This window comes from Choloepus didactylus, chromosome 4 (genome assembly GCF_015220235.1).
Source record: "Choloepus didactylus isolate mChoDid1 chromosome 4, mChoDid1.pri, whole genome shotgun sequence".
NCBI lineage: Eukaryota > Metazoa > Chordata > Mammalia > Pilosa > Megalonychidae > Choloepus > Choloepus didactylus.
The window spans coordinates 126,890,280-126,909,440 of record NC_051310.1 but is presented as its reverse complement, the minus strand read 5'-3'; the positions used below and the strand labels follow the sequence as shown (position 1 = coordinate 126,909,440).

The 19,161-nt window shown below is 35.9% G+C and overlaps 1 protein-coding gene across 5 annotated transcripts in view; it reads right to left on the bottom strand.

Moving 5' to 3' along the window:
• Nucleotides 1–8,187: 8,187 nt before the first annotated feature.
• The window catches only part of WDR72 (WD repeat domain 72), a 237,577-nt gene continuing 226,603 nt past the window's right edge, over nt 8,188–19,161 (bottom strand). For 4 of the 5 annotated variants that reach the window (XM_037833922.1, XM_037833923.1, XM_037833924.1 and 1 more), the window contains 2 exons: nt 15,172–15,276; nt 9,737–9,792 (listed from right to left, as the gene is read on the bottom strand). In XM_037833922.1, the coding sequence (XP_037689850.1) occupies nt 9,737–9,792; nt 15,172–15,276 (161 nt within the window). Of the gene's footprint in view, nt 9,793–15,171; nt 15,277–19,161 lie in introns of all 5 variants that reach the window. The other variant, XM_037833925.1, reaches the window with a different exon arrangement.

Here is a 19,161-nt window from a genome sequence, read left to right as displayed (position 1 = left end):
ACTAAAATTCCTGTGAGGATAAAATAGGAAACTATATGAAAAGTACTAGGCACAGTATATACAGAAAATGTTCAGTAAATGTCAGCTATTAGTATTTTAAATATCTAGCAAATACTGATGTTCAGGCAAAAATTTAAATAAATTCTAAATATGAACTGCAAGATGTCACAGAAATTTCACATTTACAGTGGGTCACTTTGGGGCACTATTTGTGTACTATTTTGCTTTTCTTCTGAGAACACTTTGGTGTAAATTTTTGAGAATCACAGCTGCAGGTGCCCTTTTGGTCCACTGGATAGCTAAGTAATGTTTCTGACCAATAATCTTAGATGCTGTCTACAAAATCTTATGAATAGGCAGATACTCAACATCATATTCAGCTGTTTAAAGTTTCACCATCTCACACTCATTAATCATCTGTTACATTCATTAATCAGGTTGCAAAACAGGATCATTAACAACTGTGCCAGATGTGAGAAAATCCCGTCTCAAAGCCATGCTTGCTGGATTACTCCACAGACTGGGTTATGGCCCAGAGCATCATCAGATGGTGACATAATTGTGGAGTTCAGAGGAGCTGTAAGACTTGGGTAATTTCTTGAGCTATGGATCTACACAACCAGAGAGATAGAAAGACAGGCCCATGTACAGGGCAAGCAGAGCTGAGACACTAAAAACTTCCAGATAACCCCACTTGGAAATAAAATCAATATACTAAAATTTGTGGTAGCAAAATTTGTAAAGTGAAGATCTGTCTACATTTTCAGATTACCTGAAGTTCTGAATTTTAGTGAATCCATGATTCATATCTGTTTTTCTCATATTTTATCTTTAATTTTTTAATAGAAGATGAGGATTTAGCTTTCCTTTCCCCCTATTTCCCACCCCTCACACATCACTTCATTTTCTTAAGTTGTATCATTTTTAAAAAATTGTTAGTGTAATTTTTATTTTGTAATAATTATTACTCTGTAAGTATTATTCACCATTGGGCCATTTAATGTACTATGATTACCCTTCTTCTCTCTTTCTTTTTTCATTTGTTTAGTTTTCTGTTGTACACAATACCTGTCACTGATTTATCACCAAACTCATCAACAGAACTGTAAAATCACTCTCAATATAGTCTGATTTATCAAGTAATCTAACATTTTCATTGTCATCCTGGAGACATGTCTACTGGAATGCTCCACTTTCTACTCCAATCTGGAACAGTTTCTCCTGTTTCTCTGATTATATTAATTATAGATGTTTTGGGCTTTTCTTAAGAGACTCTACATTGCCTGCTTTTGCTGAGCTTCTTTTTCTTATTTGTTTGCTTTGGTCTCTGTATTTCTTATTGGCTGCTTTCTTCATAGAGCTGGTGATCCTTGGCTTTCCACTCAAACAGTGTGGCCCCAAAATACTTTGTGTTCCTGGGCAGGCTTCAGTGCTGGGCTTCTCTGTGGGGTGTTCTGGCTGTGATGTCTTGTTGGAGGAGCCCAAGCAGCCAACATCTGTAGTTCTTTTTCCTCAGGCTGGTTGTTTTACCAGAAAAGAATCCTCTGTCTCTTGCCCATGGTTAATAAGAATGGCTGTCAATGTTTTTGAAGCAAAACAGAGGGCCCTGTGGTAAGGTTGTGCCTATTCTGTGTGCAGATTACTCCTTATCGCTCCTGTTTTCTGGATGATGCCCCACCGTCAGCAAGGCCTGTGGTCCCTGAGGCCAGAATTGCTGCCGTGCAACCTGCTGGAGAGGAAACCTCCTGCGTCAGCAGGGGACAGGGGTGGACAGTCATTTGGCTGCATGGGAAATGGGGTGGGCATTAGGAGAGTTAACTGTCTTCCTCAAACAGTTCTCCTGTTTCAGTCACACCTGTCCCTTCACTTTCAGATGTCTCCACTGACTCCACTTTCTGAGTTTTTAAGGAGCTTTGTAGCACTAACCAGCTAACTTCTCAGTGTCATCCCATCTGCTTTCCAGCTTTTAAATTTTTGCTTTGATTATTCCTTTTCCCATTCTCTATTTTTCTTCTTGGTTTATGCCTTTAAACCATTATTTCAATGGGGTTTCAGAAGAGGGTAGTGATGAGTATGTCTTTATTCTGCCATTTTAATTGAAAATCCCCATAGTCACTTATTATTGTTATTTCTAACCCATACAATTTTTATTTTTATTTTTTCCATTTAGAGAAAGGAAGAAAGAAGAGAACAGAGGCAGAAGCAGAGTTCTGATATTTCACTAAGATTTATTAAAGTAAAAATAAGGAGGAGCTCACCTCTCCAGGAACTTTCTTTTGGTGCTTGATGCCTAGATGCCACACAAGCAGGCCGCCACACTAACCCTTCCTGGAATCAGATCGTCTGTCTGGTTCATGCATTTTCAAATTCTTGTCTAAGGTGAAGCATTAGACATACTGCCCTCATAGTAGCCTTGGTGAGCAGGTAGAATTTGATATACACTGTTTTGTTTTATATACAATCACTCAGGAACTCACTGACTTCTGACGTTTTGGGACATCTCTTCCGATGTATTTATCATGTTTTGGTTTGGTCTCTTTCATCACACTCATACAATAACTATAAGAAACAAGCTTTAAGCAGACTGACAGACGTCGAAAGGGAACCTACTTGTCATTTTGTACAGTCTTAGATGACTATGGCCTATCCTATGCTGACATAATACATGCCCAAAGAATTATCTTTAAGGACCCCAAAGAAAAACTATTTACTATTTGTTATTATCCACTGAGCCGGGGAAAGCCTTGATCTTTAAATAAATTATCGAAATTGTGGAAACCTAACCTTTAGTCTTGAAAGAACTTAGCTAACATGAAACAATTTTTCAAAAGAAACTTTTATTAAATATCTGTTTAGCTTGTTTACACCAAACTGCTCTCTCCAATCTAAATAAAAATCCTGGTCAAGCTGGGGTGCCATTAAAGTTGGCCACAATTAAGATTCTAACCAGGTAATTTAAAAATATTTAGTAATTTCAATTATTTGTAATATATTCAATAGTAATAGTGCATGCCTATGGTGCTTCAGAAATTGGAATTATTAGTCCCAATATATAGATGAGGAAATTGAGGTTCAGATTACTATATGAAATTGCTTATCTAATGTCGAACAGTTAGTGAGAAAATGAAGGAGCTGGTACACAATCCTGGTACTTAGAAACTGCTACAATGCATAGGTCTTTTTCATAAAATTCTTGCATTCAACTACATAGGGATGTGGGGAAAGTGATCAAGGACATGCAAGGAAAAAAGAAGTGAGGAGGGGTATAAACTAGACTGAAAGATAATAGACATAGAACCCTCTTCTCACCCCGCCCCCCCAAAAACCTTTTAATCAGGAAGACTTCTTCATAACTTCAGAATTTAATTGCTATTTACTTCATCTGGGCCTGGAATTGTTTATATATGCTTGGTATTTTGAAAACATTGACTGACCTTGTATAAAAAGATCACTCTGAGATTATTTCACACAACAGCCTATGTTTGCTAGAACGTGTACTTGTTCTAGCCAAATTCCAGGAATTGAAGAAAAACCAACTGCTTATCAGTTTCCAACATGAAGGAAGAGCAAACTTGTTTATAAGAGAGTATCTCTGGTTTCATTTCGACCTGGGTTTAGTAGCCAATAGCTTTGCTCAGGTAGTGGCCCCAGTCCGTGCAAGGACACCAGGCTGACGGGAATTTCATCTGTGTGTCCTCTGTTCAGCTCTTCCTGGGGCTCTGCGTGGAGGCAGCCTTCACTTGATTTGCATACAGAATTTGAATGCCATTACCTCTTAAGACAACCAGACAAAATGGTTTAGAAGACGAATGGAAAATCTCTCCACATTTACTAAATATCCTGGATTCTTATTACAAAGAATAAAAGGATAGCCTTTTACTATTTCTGAGAAAAGCTTAGGTGGCAGTGAAATAAAGCGGTTTTCCTTCTTTTTCTTCAGAGACAGGCTTTCACCTGAGAGAAGGTTCTGAAGAGCCTGGTAAATAAACGGAAACCTAATACTACCAACATGTAGGGAGCAGAATGATTTCTGTATTAAGGGAAATGATGAATGTTTTCACATTATGGGAACCGTTTTAAGCACAACCTGAAAATAGTGTTTCAGACATATGTGAAGACATAGAGAAATTTGTCTCTACACTTTAAACCTTTTCTCTTTCACAAGGATTTTTAGAAGGAAGATGCTTTGGACTAAAGCTAAGGAAACGCGAGACAAAACCTCTAGCCTTGAGTGTTGCTGCCACCTGCATGGCAGGATAACTACAAACAAAATCCAGCACCTTTCCAAACGGCCATCGATGGCAGCATGCAAACATGCTTTGGAAATCACCAATTGGTTTCTTTACTTGATTATCTCAATAACAATTGAGGTGATAGTTTTGTTATTTCAATGTGCTTCCTACCTCAAATTCTTGCATAATTTTTGTTAAATGTTTTTGCTTAGATTTGTAGGAATACACTGATTATTTGAAATAGGGGCTGATTCAAGGAAATCTTCCTTATAAAGGCAATGCCAAATGCAACTTGTGCCCCATGGCTATGGGGAGGGGATGAAGGTTCTTAATCTACCCGTGCTACATTATTTTTCTTGGCAGGCTTTAAATTACAAAAAGAAAAATAAAACAAAACAATATTCCCCTCCGTCTATTATAACTAGAAATGGATGCAAATGGAGACTATCTAGATGGAAGAGCTCCTTTGCTATAGATAAAAGGTTATTTCTGATAGAAAATGTATTTGCCACTTCAGATTTAACAAGAATTCTCTTTTACAAAGTCTAAAGGAACCTTGTGAAATGTCGAGAACATATCATAGACTGTGCCTTTATCTTAGATGACCACAATGCTCAGTTACGAAGCTGTTTGAAAACACCTTCTCCCTAGAAAATACACATCCAAGATCAGAAAGCTGATTGATGACCTTACAAATAATTGCAATTATGATGATTGCTAAGTGAATAAATGATGGGTTTTGTAAGCATGTGCCAACTAACTATTCCTTTTCTACAGTGTTATGAATATTGGCATTCTGTGGACATTTGGCATCTTGCAGATTTAGGTGCAGTGTTGTACTAAGAATGTACTGATTATCTTCAATGTTAAAAACCTTGTGTCCTTGAAAAAAAATCACCACCACTTTTTCCACTAGTTGGATGGTGAATGCAAAAGAGCATCCCTAAAATTGATGATAGGAAAATATATTTTTATGCATAGGAAAAAAAGGCATTTGGAGAAACAATGTCAAAAAGGAGAACCATATATGCTCAACATGTACCCCATGAGAAATAAGTCATTTCAAACATTTTCAATAGTCTATGGCTTCAGTTTTCACATATTATTAAAATAACTATTTCTTGTGCTTTGTATCATCATAACCACGGTCATAATGATGCAATTGCCACAGTCCATTTACCTGTAGCATGCCTACTGGGATAAAGGTGACAGGGACTTAATGATGACAAAATACTCACCAACCAAGATGTATAATATTTAAATGCAACATTTATTTTTAAAATGCTAAATTAATGCAAAAAAAAAATCTATGATGAATAACATATTGAAATTTTAAATAAAGACAGGAATGAAAGGGTTGGGATGAAGGTGTAAGTCCTGACCCTGCTGTGTAGACAATGAAATGATATGTCTGTCTTCCAGAGGGCCACAGGCTGGATGGGAATTTCCCATGTCATGCTTTTACTGAGATCTGTTAATTGCCAGGTTACATTTTTCTCGTACATGTCGTCCACAGGCCCTTGTTGACCGAATCACAACACAGAGAAACCACAGAATCACGTAAACTCATCAGAAAGTTTTAACTCTTCAACTTGCTTAGTTACAGCTAATTTTGAAAATATTATAAAAAACTATGTGAATGCTTACAAAGCAGTGACTTTCTTATGAAATTAAACAACTGTGGGCAGTTTACTTTTAAAATATCTTTTTGTAGAGACTCAAAGGGCACATAACACTGCATTTAAATAACTGAGCAATCAAAATGTGTGCAATATAAAATTTTAAAAAAATTACATGAATGAGTCCACTCTGTGAAAGTAAGACTTTAAAATCAATTGGAATAAATGTATTCTGAACCTTCAAATATTCAATTATTTAATAATTTAATAGTTTTAAATAATTACTTAATAATTTAATAATAGTAATTCAATTATTTTAATCTGCCCTCTAAAGCTTGATGAAAAGAATCTTTTCTAAAATAATGTTCATTTAAATAATTAGAAAAAGCACAGAACACTGGGAGGGAGATGTATAAGGAAGGAAATCAAGATCACCACAGACATGACCATCTGGAGATAGAATGTTAAAGTTTAGCAAAATGTTTTTGTGTCATTTTTCTAATAGTGACATGTTCAGAGTAGCCTTAACTTAGTTTCTAAAATAGCAACAGAATGTTTTAGCCCTGAAGCTGCTTCTCTAATTATGTCTTTATAATACTATAAATTGTGCCTTCTATTTGAAGTGTTTTACAGTTTTCAGAATGCTTTCTCCATACCATCTCATGGAGCTCCTTTGGGCGAACCCTGTGAGGGGAATCTCTGTCACGGATGGGGAAATAAGGCTCTGCTAAGCAGAGCAAGGACACACTGCTGGGAAACTGCTGGGAACCATGGCAGTGAGCCTTCTACCCTGAAACCGAGATTCTTTGAGTAGAATAACCTTCCTCTGCAAGATAGCCAATGTGTATTTTCACAATGAATAAAAGAATCCAGGGTTTGCAAATTTGAAAAGATGCTATTTCTTTGGGGTGATATATATATAATCATAAGAATCACCAAGATGATTACTAAACAAAACAAAACAAAAGGAAACAAGAATTTTATTCAATGAGTTATTTATTACAATGACAAGGAAGACTCTGGATACAAGCATGCTTGCTAATACAAGTACTCTACTTAATCTTGTTACCCAAGGCTAGAAGTGTAAAAGGACAGATACTTAATCAAGAGGCAGACAGTTTTGAGTTTCTAGCTGTTGTACCAAATGGTTAGGATCACCATGTGGTTAATCCATTTAATTGCATGAAATTTGCTATTTTAAGTCTACTCATGACAGAAATTACTGAAACATATTGAATGTAAGTCAAGAAAAATAAAATCATTTCTAAACAGACTAGTAGATTTGTGTCATAGCATACTTGCACATGGATGTTAGGAAAACATTATGTAAATATTTACCTCTAAGACTCTCATTTTTAGAAATTAAGTTTTGATAGTTAATAGTGTTGGTGTGCAGAATTCATAATGAAAGAAGATTTTAATTAAACTCATTTTTAAATTCTACCTACCATAAGATATGCTACAAAAAAAATCTTTTAAAAACCCCATTGTAATGTTGACAGTTCTGATTTCATATGGCTAGTGACATCCTAAAGTATTTATCAGAGATTCAATATTCGTTTCCTTAGACCTGAAAAATGCTAATTATGTCAACCTTTAAAAGTTATTTTTATTTTTCTTTGAAAAGAAAATAGTTGGAGGTAGGTACAAAATAATGACACTTATTTTTAATATATAGACCAGAACTTGGGCATCCAAATAAGTTTTAAGTATTAAAATTGCTCTTTTGTGGAGAGGCTAAGCCTACTCATAATTGTGTCTAAGAGTCACCCCCAGAGAACCTCTTTTGTTGCTCAGATGTGGCCTCTCTCTCTAAGCCAACTCAGCAGGTAAACTCACCCCTCCTCTCCCTATATGGGACATGACTCCCAGGGGTATAAATCTCCCTGGCAATGTGGGACTTGACTCCTGGGGATGAGCCTGGACCCTGCATTGTGTGATTGAGAAAGTCTTCTGGACCAAAAGGGGGAAGACAAATGAAACTGGGGGTAACTCGTATGCATTATATAGATACCCTTTATATTTTTTAGTTTATTAGAATAGTTAGAAGGAAACATCTGAAACTGTTGAACTGCAATCCAGTATCTTAGATTCTTGAAGGTGAACTTGTAACTATAGAGCTTAGATGGTGTGAATGTGTGATTGTGAAAACCTATGGCTCATACTCCCTTTACCTAGTGTGTGGACAAATGAGTAGAAAAATGGGAACAAAAAGTAAATGAATAATATGGGGGAGGGGGAGTATGGTATGTCTTGGATGTTCTTTTTATGTTTATTTTTATTCTTATTTTTATTTTTTTGAGTAATGAAAATGTTCAAAAATTGACTGTGGTGATGAATGCACAACTATATGATGATACTGTGAACAACTGTTTCATACTTTGGATGACTGTATGGTATGTGAACATATTTCAATTAAAAAAAAATTGCCCTTTTGAGGGGATATATACTTATCTGATATTGCCATCATTCAAAATGTTGTTGATAGTCCTTCTTGTAAAGGCCGTTAGAGACAATATACAGCATGCAAGAAAATGTCATTCCATTGCCCAGCTTGCTATCTTCCTTTATTCTGAAACTTGTTCCAAGTGGCTTTTGGCTGTTTGCAAGGGAGGGGGGTGGGGGAAGTATACACAGCCATTTTCAAAGGATGACAATTTTCCATAATTGTGCATATTAAAAAATGTTACAGTTTCTGAAGTACAACTCTCTAAAGTAATTTCAGTAAATGACAAGTCAAGACATTCTAGGAAGTAAAGAACATATACTTTACTTTACTTTAAAGGAGTCACACTCATTTCATGTCTATATTCTGTTATATTCATTTCAGGTCAATCATTAATTAGATCTCTCCATCCTTCCTGACCTCTGCAACCCAGCACAGGGTCTGATGTATGATGCTGGTTGTTTGTTGAGTTGAAGTGACTTGCACTTCATTTTAGATAGATAGATGCTTGAGATATAAACCATATATATAACACCATTTCCATTTTTCTGTGTTTATAATATATGTACATAATCTTTTTGATGATTTTCTATAAATACAGGAATTGTACACATAAATCATGACAAATAAAAATCAGATCACTAAAGGCCTTAATAGATGAGCACTTTATGTCTGTCCCTATTTATATTGGTTTGCATATTTTAATTTTAGAATTCCTGCTAGCCAAGCTTCTTTCTGGGAAGAGAACTACAAGAGTTTATACATTATAAGGATCAATTGTGATGTGTCATAAGTAGACTTCCCTTCCCTAGTTCACATCTGTACTGTATGGCCGATAAGATCAACATTTAGCTAAAAATGCCTCTATGTAATTAGAAGTCCAAAAGACCACACAAGGTTGGTCCCTCTTATATGGTGAATCACTTATTTGGGCTAATTGGTAACTAAATGGGATTGGCTATTTGTTGACAACATTTAATGCTTAGGGTGAGATTTACTGCAGAGTGACTGATCTGAATTAAAACATTTACTTAAACAAATGTCCTAACCTAACAAATCAAATTTGGTAAAGTTTTAGATTGAATTAACAATGAAGCATTGTGTGTTACAGTGGGTTTTATTGTTGCTTATTACATAATTCAGGAACTGAAAAGATGGAATAAAATCTAAAAAAGTAGTATATTGATGTCTGAAGGCTGGCATTCCTTATTGGAAATATTAACAGAAAAGTAACAAGCAGGAATATAAAGTGATTTAGACAATGCTTTAGATGAATGTGGGTATTTTTAAATCAGTAATTATAATTTCAAAACACTCTGGCTAAAGTACTAGAAAATTCATTGCATCCTAACACTTAACTAATAACAACAGTGCTTATATCCAATGATAAACAAATGGCATGTTTTGGGTTTCCCCAATTCCTACAGATGAGATTCCATTTAGCAAACCTTGCAGGAGCACACCATTGCTATCCACGAATGATGCTTTGTCTCACCTGGCAAGAAAACAGATATTTAGATTATATGGTGAAATAAACAAAGAAAAAAAGAAGAAAGGAAGGAAGGGAGAGAAGGAGGGAGAAAAGGAGGAAGAGAAAAAAGTGGAAGGGAAGTGAGAAAGATGAGGAAGGGAGGGAGGGATTGCCTATAATTTCTACTTTTCATAATTATCCCAAAATAAAGACATTCTGGTATAAATCACCAGTGCCCCAGTTAAAGGCATTTTAATTTCATACATTATTAATATAGGTAGATTTGAAAAAAATTGCCAAGGACGATGAAAGGTTTCAACAAGATGTATTTGTTTTGAAATTAGTAAATTACCAAAAATTTCAAGCAGCTGAATTGTTCTTAGAGTAATCCACAACTGCAGTTTTAGGGTTGAAATTTATAATTTATTAGAAATATGGTTTGACTTACAGAGTCAAAAGAGCATTTATTTTTTCAGACTACTTGGATGGTTGTAATTATAAGATAAAAAAATCACTTGATTTAAATTAATTTGACTAGCAAACTAATTTGAGCATCGTGCCTTGTTAACTATTTCTGAACACATTTTGTATTGATGATGTGACAACGCATATTAACTCTCACTCCTACTGGCAAAAATTCAAAAGGCCAATTCTTTGGTTTAATTAAACCAACATTGTATACTAAGCATATAAATATATATAATTATAGCTTACAATTTTATATTATTTTAAAAATTATTAGGTTGATGCTTAAATTTTTTTCCCTTTGGGCCAATTAAAAATACTTATATTGTTAAACATAACTGGAAGAATAGCTTATATGTTTTTGCTACTGAAATTGTTCCTGCTTCTTCTAGAACACTTTTTTTTAGTACAAGCCATAAGTATGTTCCCAATGGCTATGATTGATGGGCTGCTCACACGTTCCACATTTTTTCTGCTTCATGCATCATCATCAGCCATCTCCTACACTCCAGTCCTGAATCTGTCCTACTTTCTGTTACCTGATTTTTGCTGGTGATTCATGAGCCAGAATAGTAAGGAGAAAAAAAATCCACCTTGGTTTTCACAAGGTAGTATCCGTTGGAAACTCTGTGAGAAAGCTAGTTTTGTTAATCAGATTCATGCAAATGTAATATTGATTGACAATGATGTATACAGGTCTACACACATAATGTGCTACACAGAAACAACTAAAATGTTCTATTAATGGCAGAAATCATACTGATTGTAAACTACTTCAGAATGACATGAAAATTCTTATCTGAATGCATTTGTTTGGACTTCCAAGCTCTTGTCATTACTATTTTCAGTTGAAGGACCTTTTAAGTGCACTGTCCCTAGTGAACTAGGAAATAAAATTCTTAATTTTCTAAACCAATAAGGTGATGAAAGCTCAAGGATTCTCATTAACAGTTGGAGAAAAATTGTGAATGTCACACTAAATTTTGTATCATTATGTGTGAAAAAAGATGAGGGACAATGGACACAATTTTTCTTCTGGAGCAGGGGAATGAAGCGTTAATCACTGTATAGGAAACAGTTAACAAGAAGCCAACCAGCCAAAGACTAAACTGAACTACTTTTTGATAACATCTTTCAGATTCAAAAGGGACCTGGCCTTACAGAGCCTAATGGCCCTAAAATCTCAAAAAAGGGAGTACAAGTTCATGAGGTTGTCTTAGTGCTTCTATTACTAGACATCAAAGTGGTTCCCAAAGGTTTCAGGAATGTATAAATGCCAGTGAAGAAGCAAGTAGACTTCACAGAGTCTAAGCCAGAAACTTCAATCTGGGATTCACCTGTGAGTCAAAACTCTTTGCTAATGAATTATTCCAAAGACAAGGCACTGCTGAGAGAGACCTTCACCTATCAGACAAGACTTCCAGGTTCACTGGCAGGGTCAAAGTAACAGGAATGCTTTGGTCTGAAGTTGCTTTGCCAACCTTAATGGACGCCAGGCACTCACCTGGGTATACAGCTTGAACCCATAAAGAGATCACAAGGGCATGATGAATAAGGTAGAATGCTCCAGAGAACAGGTGAGTAACCAGTCTGCAAAGCATCTAAATTCTGACCTTTATGTAGACTCCAGCCCCTTTACATATGGGTCCACCCACTCAATTCAGTGCTGAAGAAGCAGTGATGGTGATATAAAAATAAACAATCTGTATACTGGGTTCAAAAGTCATTACATTCAAAGATAATCCATGAAGTTAATCTTTCTGCTTATATAAATTCTAAACTTTTGATTTTATTAACATTTTAAAATTCTCTATCAACATTTTAAAAATATCAACTTCACCTTTTTTCAAAAATTTAGTTCAGATTTTCTGTATTTCACTGTCTCTCTTGCTATCTACATATACAAATGAGTTGGTATTAGCAATAAGAAGCTGTAAGTGCCAAAGTAAAATGATGTTTAGAGGGCTGGCAAAAGAAAAGGCTTGACTTGTAAAGGATAATATCTGAGGCAGTATTTTTGAACATGCTTGGGTGGGAAAATGATTTTTTCTTTTCATTTTCTTTATGCTGTTCAAATGACTGGTCAATATCCATTAAAGCTTGAAGACTGACTGCATTCAACTCTGTAACTGGAAGATTTTGCATGTAGATGGAAATGTTCAAAGGAATTTTAAATGAGTGGTAATATTCCAGGTGAGATTGGTAAGAATGATGCATTCAGATTTAAATGTACTCCTTTCCATACAATGAATATACTAATACAATTACAGACTTAGCTACTGAAGCAACTCCTCTGGTCTGAAGTTTCCCAGAGCGTACCATTTAAAAACCCCAAATTTCATTTCTCTTCTAACTCAGGTAGTTAAGACTTCAAGAAACACCACTCACAAAAAGTAAATAGAGGTAATTAAACCACCAAAATAAAATGTTTATGGTTTTGGATAACCTACATTTGAGTGACTTGATATTTTGAAGTTCATTTTTAGTCACTGAAAAGTGGATGGTCATATTTTCACAGTTCAAGAAAGTCCCTCTATGTCACCAAATTCATACAAGAAATACAAAACTTATCTTCCTCCATGTTGTTTTAAGAATTTTGCCTCTCAAAGGCTCATACTTCAACGAAATTCACTCTCTCATCAAAATCTTTCTTACTAAACAAGCACCTCTGTCAGAAGTGTCTTAATTTCTTATCACAGAATTTTATCCACACAAGGAACAATAAATAATTCATGTCGCTGCCTCTTTGTTGTGTGCCCCTGAACTGCACAGAGCTGGAAGGCTGACAGCTGTGTCAGGACAAGCACCAAAGATCTGACATGACAAGTGACTAACAAGTTTCTTTCAGTTCATAGTGAAAGAAGACAATGGCCCAAAGTGCAGAAAGAAATCCTGAAACAAAATAAAACTGCTTCTTTCTTTTTACCTAAGTGTTTGCTATGAGCTTATTTTCAACCCCCAAGCCCTGGTCATTTTATAGTCCTGCCCAGCCCCCTTTATTCCTCACACTCGCCTGGCCATTTACGCCTGGCCACGGATCAATATGAGCAATTCTTGGAGAAATACGATGTCTCCATGACAACCAAGCCACAAATTCTCAGTGGAAGGCAGTGAGACCAGTAGTGAACTCTCAAGAGGTTTCTAGGCCTATAAGGCAAGATGTCTTAAAATGCAGGAATGGACAGAGGAAAAAGCCAGAGTAATTCATTCTTTATTACCAGTTTAATGATGTCCGATGTACAGAACAGAACTCACTTTTTAAGTTCAGATTTTATATCAGATCAGCACCCATTTTTTTTTTAACATCTTTCTTTTTCTATATATCCTTTTGTTTATATCAGTCAGATTAGAGTATGTTATATTTGAATCCTACTACAGTTCCACTCATCTTATGGGATGACTGAAATTTATTCTACTTTTGAAATGATGTAAGTCTGATCTGTTCTTATCAGAGACAATGAACACTTAGGTAAAAAACTTGACTCAAATGATTTAGCTTTCTGACAAAATGGTTCATGGGAAACTGAATTAAGATATTTTTAAAATGTAGTCAAAATTGGCAATTTTAGCTAAAATTAAAAGTAATTTTAAAATATTTTTTATTATAGAAATTTAATGCTACCTCTACTTTCTCTCTTTTAGGGTGAGGATGATTTTACATTTCTTCTTTTAGATATTATGGCAAGGGTGGGATTAACTTGCTGATTAAACATCTCTGTCCTGGTTAGAGCTGGCGTTTCTCGGTTCCCCAGGCACGCAGCAGCAGGGTGGCTGGGACTGGGTGCACGGCAGCGGTTCATCTTTGGAGGAACCTTGGGGCAGTGGAGGGACTGAAATACAACGCCATCGCCACTGGGCCTATTGGGGTTCTGAGATGACTTAGGGGACCTGACATAGATTGCAGGCTGCACCTTTCACTGAAAATTAAATCTCAGCAGCTCTCCTCGGGGAAGGATCAGGGGACTGTTTGCAGCTGCCCCCTGTCAGCAGAGGCTACAAGATTTGGAAATCTCTTAACTAAGCTGACAGGCCACAGAGAGGATGAATCAAAAATATGATACATGGATCAGCACACAAAGATGCGAGAGGGTAGAGGGTACACAGCAGCCAGATAGAACAGGAAAAAATATCAAGTGAGAGAAATAGGGAGGGACGATAGTTAACTCTTTCATTCATGGTAATAAGGTGACTTCTAGCCCCCTATTGCTCTGTAGTGATCTAGGAATGTCATCCGACTTTTACAGTATTTAAAAATTTATTAGTTGTTATGACTAGTTATGCTTCAAAGCAACACAAAACAGAAACAAAAACCTATACTTAAGTGTTTTGACTGGATCCTCCTAATACATTTCTGTCTATGCTTTCTACAAAGAGAATATATATGTAAGTAACTTTGACAGTGAATTTTATTTTGTGAGGAAGGGTTACCTTTTTCTTTTGTTTTGTTTTGTTCTAAACAGCTGACAACATCCATTCCTGTCATGCTAAGATCCTCTCATCACAGTTAGAGCCCTGTTTGTATTTAGAAAGGTAAATAGAATTGTAACGATGACAATTTTCTTTTCTCTCCAATGCTCCACTTCCCCTTGACTCTTGTTAGATCCCATTATTTGAAATATTTAAAATGTTGCCATTTCTCCAGCTTCGAATCTCGGCTTCTATTAAGCAGTTTAGCCTAAAATTGATGATAATGAACTAATAGTGTCAGCTTCCCTTCTCAGTCATAAAGCCTTTGTACTTCCTTGGACTGAATTCTTGATGAAAGAGGAAAAGATAACAGCTCCTCACTGTGACCCCTGGAGGTGACCATTAATTTGACAGTGCAGCTGCTAAGAGAAAACAGCATTACAATGTCCTCTTCCCCCACCCCCTTCCAAGGACCCCAAAGCTGTGTCAAATTTATCATTTTATACTCGACTCTTTTTAAATGGCTTTCACCTGGACTCTCGGACTCTTCCAAGACACATCTGTCAGGCACGTCCTCAGCATCTTGGAAGTTTGCCGAGTTAGAGTTGCTGTCATGCTTGACCAGACTGACTGGAGCTATTAAAAAAGAGCAAGAGGAAAAAAAAAAAAAAAGAAAAAAAAAAAAAAAGAAGAAAAGAAAGAGAAAGAGAGCAATGAAAAAGTAGTAATAAGCACCATTAAAACATTTCCTTTCAGTTCCACAGATCTTTCCAGGGACACACTATGCAAACACAAATAATAAATTGAAATAAAATGTATCCTCTAAGTATTTATTGGCAGACATGTAATTAGTTGAAAAATCTATAGATGTGACTTTATCTTAGAAGAAAAATAAGTTCACAGCTTCAGCTTAAAAGCTACAAAGTAACAAAATGATCCCTTCGAAGTAGAAATCCTATTTTTAATGCATAAATCTAAAACAATATAGTCAATTAACGGCAACAGGACACAGAGAGATCATCAGGCTAGTCAGTTAGAAAGACCAGTTCCACACTGACAAAATTGTTCCTTTTATCACACAAATCACAGCTGATGAACACTTTGCATACATTTTAGTCCCCTTTATTAAATAAAAACTATGGTACTGGAAAAAAAAGTTATATTGGAAAAAAATTCTGTTATAAGAGTATAAAAGTGTAGAATGCATACACTGAAAATGATAGTAAGGAGGGCTGATGTTTTGAATGTTAGGTCTATTAGACAGGAGTCTAAAATTTCCTATGAAGACGTTATCCCCATTAATTCTTTTTGGGAAACAGACTCAAGTTTCCATATTTTTCCACAAGTTGTAATACTTGGTTTAAACCGTTATCTCCATAAGTAACATATTTCTGTATTGCATTTGTTCCAGGAATCTTTTGTCAGCAAAGGGCATTGTCTTCATGAAGAAACTCAGTGAAAACAAAACAGAACAAAGAAAGTCTCCAATAATATAAGTTATGTCCCACTTGCTTGTCTGAAGCCAAACACTATAAATATATATACTATTTAGTACATGGAATTGTATCTATCAGAAATTGCTCCAGTAAACGCTACCACTGCCTCTTCATATCTTGACAGCACACACAACATATTATTTATAAACCGTAAATTAACTATGTATTTATAAATCATACATGAAATAATATGCTTGTTGGCACAAGGGAGTGGGCCCGGCCACTGTTACTAAACCTCCACCAGAAGACAAGAGAGCAATACAAAGAAGCTGGAGACAGTCACTTCACACATTCACTAAGTGTCAAGAAAGACCACCGCCTGCCCGAGGCCCAAAGCTGCACTGGTAGCTCTCACGCCTCCCACCTTCCACCTCATGTTTTAATGGAGTGTACATAGCCTTGGAATCATGACCTGGGGACTGCAGATACACATTTTTTCAGGAGACTAGTAAAATAATTCTGGTCCAAATCTTCCCCACTACAGTTTCATCAAGAGCATATAGTACTTCTCTGTGCTGTGGAAATTTGAAAATAGAGCTTGAACTCACTACTTCTCTAAAACCTTTGGTAACAAAATATGGGGAAAAAAAATACCCAGAATTCTTATTTTAAATGAGTACAACCAAATTTTCATTTTGTACATTTGAACCTTCTGAAAAGAGTATGGAGGTAGTGACCATGTCTATTTCATTCTCCACTGTGAGCACAGCATATAAAACGGCCTGAGCCATGGAAGGTATACTCTAAGGATTTATGGAATGAATGAATGAACAAATGAATGACGCAGAGGTCATTCATGCTAGATGTCCTACTGATCCCAGAGGATATGTGCTCTGAATTATCTTTCCACTAGATCTGTTCAGTTTCTTATTCAGGCCTTCTTGAGACCGAAGGATGCACATTTGTAAAATGGTGGTGTGAGTTAGTCCATGACTTGGAAGGAGGATAACTACACAGAGAAAAAACTCAGGGCCTTTTAAATTGTACAATCTATGTAGTTATTCATGTATAACGGCCTTTATTTAATTTTCCTTGGTTTAGGTCCTATTTACGGATTATTTTAAAATCCATATATTTTGGTGAATTGTTTAAGTGGGATAGTTAAATGCATCAAAGTTGCAGAACACTGTTTTATTGGTTAGGATTTTCTGGCCTCATTTAATGATTTTTATCTCTATACATCTTATTTGTTAATTTCCTGCGACATTTACATTGGTGTTTAAAAGAGGGAATTAATCATACAGCGAAATTTCTTACTCACAGCCTTTGGGCAAATGCATTTCATTTGTCAGTCGATAAAATTTCTTTCATAATTTAAAACTTTCATTTATTCATTCCTCCAACAAATATTTATCAAGCATCAACTATTTAGAAGACCCTGTCTCAAAGAGAAAGAGGATATGGTATTAGAACTACAAAGGAAATGTCTATAGCTGTTTTTAGTGGCAATAATCCCAGGATGAATTGCCCTCTCAAGAAAGTTAAAGAAAGTAAAAAAGTAGACGTAGTTTTAGCCTCATGGTCTTCACTAAAAGGACACTAGTAGATACCATGCAGCTATTTTTGCCACTGCCTCTGATCTCTGAGGGTATGGTGTGTTTGTGTATGCACAGGGGGTACTGGGGGAAGTGGTGGGGAGAGGATTGTTCTTCAGATATTTTGCTAATTACATTTTAACTTCCCAATTTGAAAAGGTAGAAGATTTGCCATTTTTACTGGCTAGTTTATAGAGCATCCAATTAAACCTACTGTAGAAGATACTCCTACATTTTGCCAATTGGGAACAACAGACATGGGAGAGGTAAATTACTGCCATTCCACCTTTTTTTGGGGTCTGATAGGTTAATCCTTGAAATTCTTCTTTTGGGTGTTTCCTGTAATGTTTCATCATTAAACTCTGACGTAATGTGTAACCAAGACTTCTTTAATGAATCATTTCAAAATGAAATCAACAAATACTGATCTAGTGCTTATTATGGGTAGAACTGTGTGCTTGGCTGGATGAAGGGTAAAAAATTGAAGGCACTTTTAATGTACCCTCATACAACTTGTGCTTTAGTTGAAGTACAGGGAAAAGTAACTAGTAGGAGCATTAGAGGCAACATTCCAAGAGTGGCATGGCTTTTGGGAGTGCAGAGAACTTCCTTGTAAAAGGATGGTCCAGATGGGAAATTTGAATTAAACTGCCTAAAGGGAGCTCATTTGAAGCAAAAGAAAAAGGGTGAACCCAGGCATGGCCAAAGAAATGCATTAGCCTAGTGCCACAAATGTATTTGTCAACAGAATATTGCTGCCTATTTTGGAATATATTTTTAATGAAGTCTCTTTGAATTTTAAGTCTTTGAGCTTTTCCTGAACTTCTCTTGTGGCTAATTCTTCTCACCTGTAGAGGTTAGCTATAATCAGGTTTTTCCTGTGTCCTAGATAGTCAATAATTTGATCTTTACTGATGGTGAGCCCATTTATCACCGTAAGTTGTCCTTTCACCATACATATTGACTTTTATTTATCAACACTAAACTCCATTTGTAGCTCATTACTAAAGTTCTCATATAATTTCAGTAGTTTTTGAAGGTACATTTTAGAGCTTGGCAGAAAGATACTTGTGACATCAATAAGAGTGCAAATGTTTGCTAGGCTCATTCCTTATGACTTAAGATCAACTGTTTATTTCCTCTTTAATGGATTCTGAAGTAGTCAACATTGGGGGGTGGGTGCAAAAAAGACAAACCATTCTTGACAGTTCCTCTACTGAAAGACATAAGACTGTTCCATTTACTCATCAAACACCTCAAAGTATTGACAACTGAAAGGCCAGGCTTCTAAATATCTTTGCAATATCTTTGGTAGCTAGATAGAAGAAGGAGTCTGTGTCCTTTGTATGGATATGTTTGACTATGGTGTTTTTAACTATAAGTGTAACTCTTCTAGATCCTAAAGAAATGAATGACTCAGCCCAAGGCAATAAATCAGTAGTTTTTAAACCAAATTCAGTAACACCCTAAGAGGAAACCCAGAAGATTTC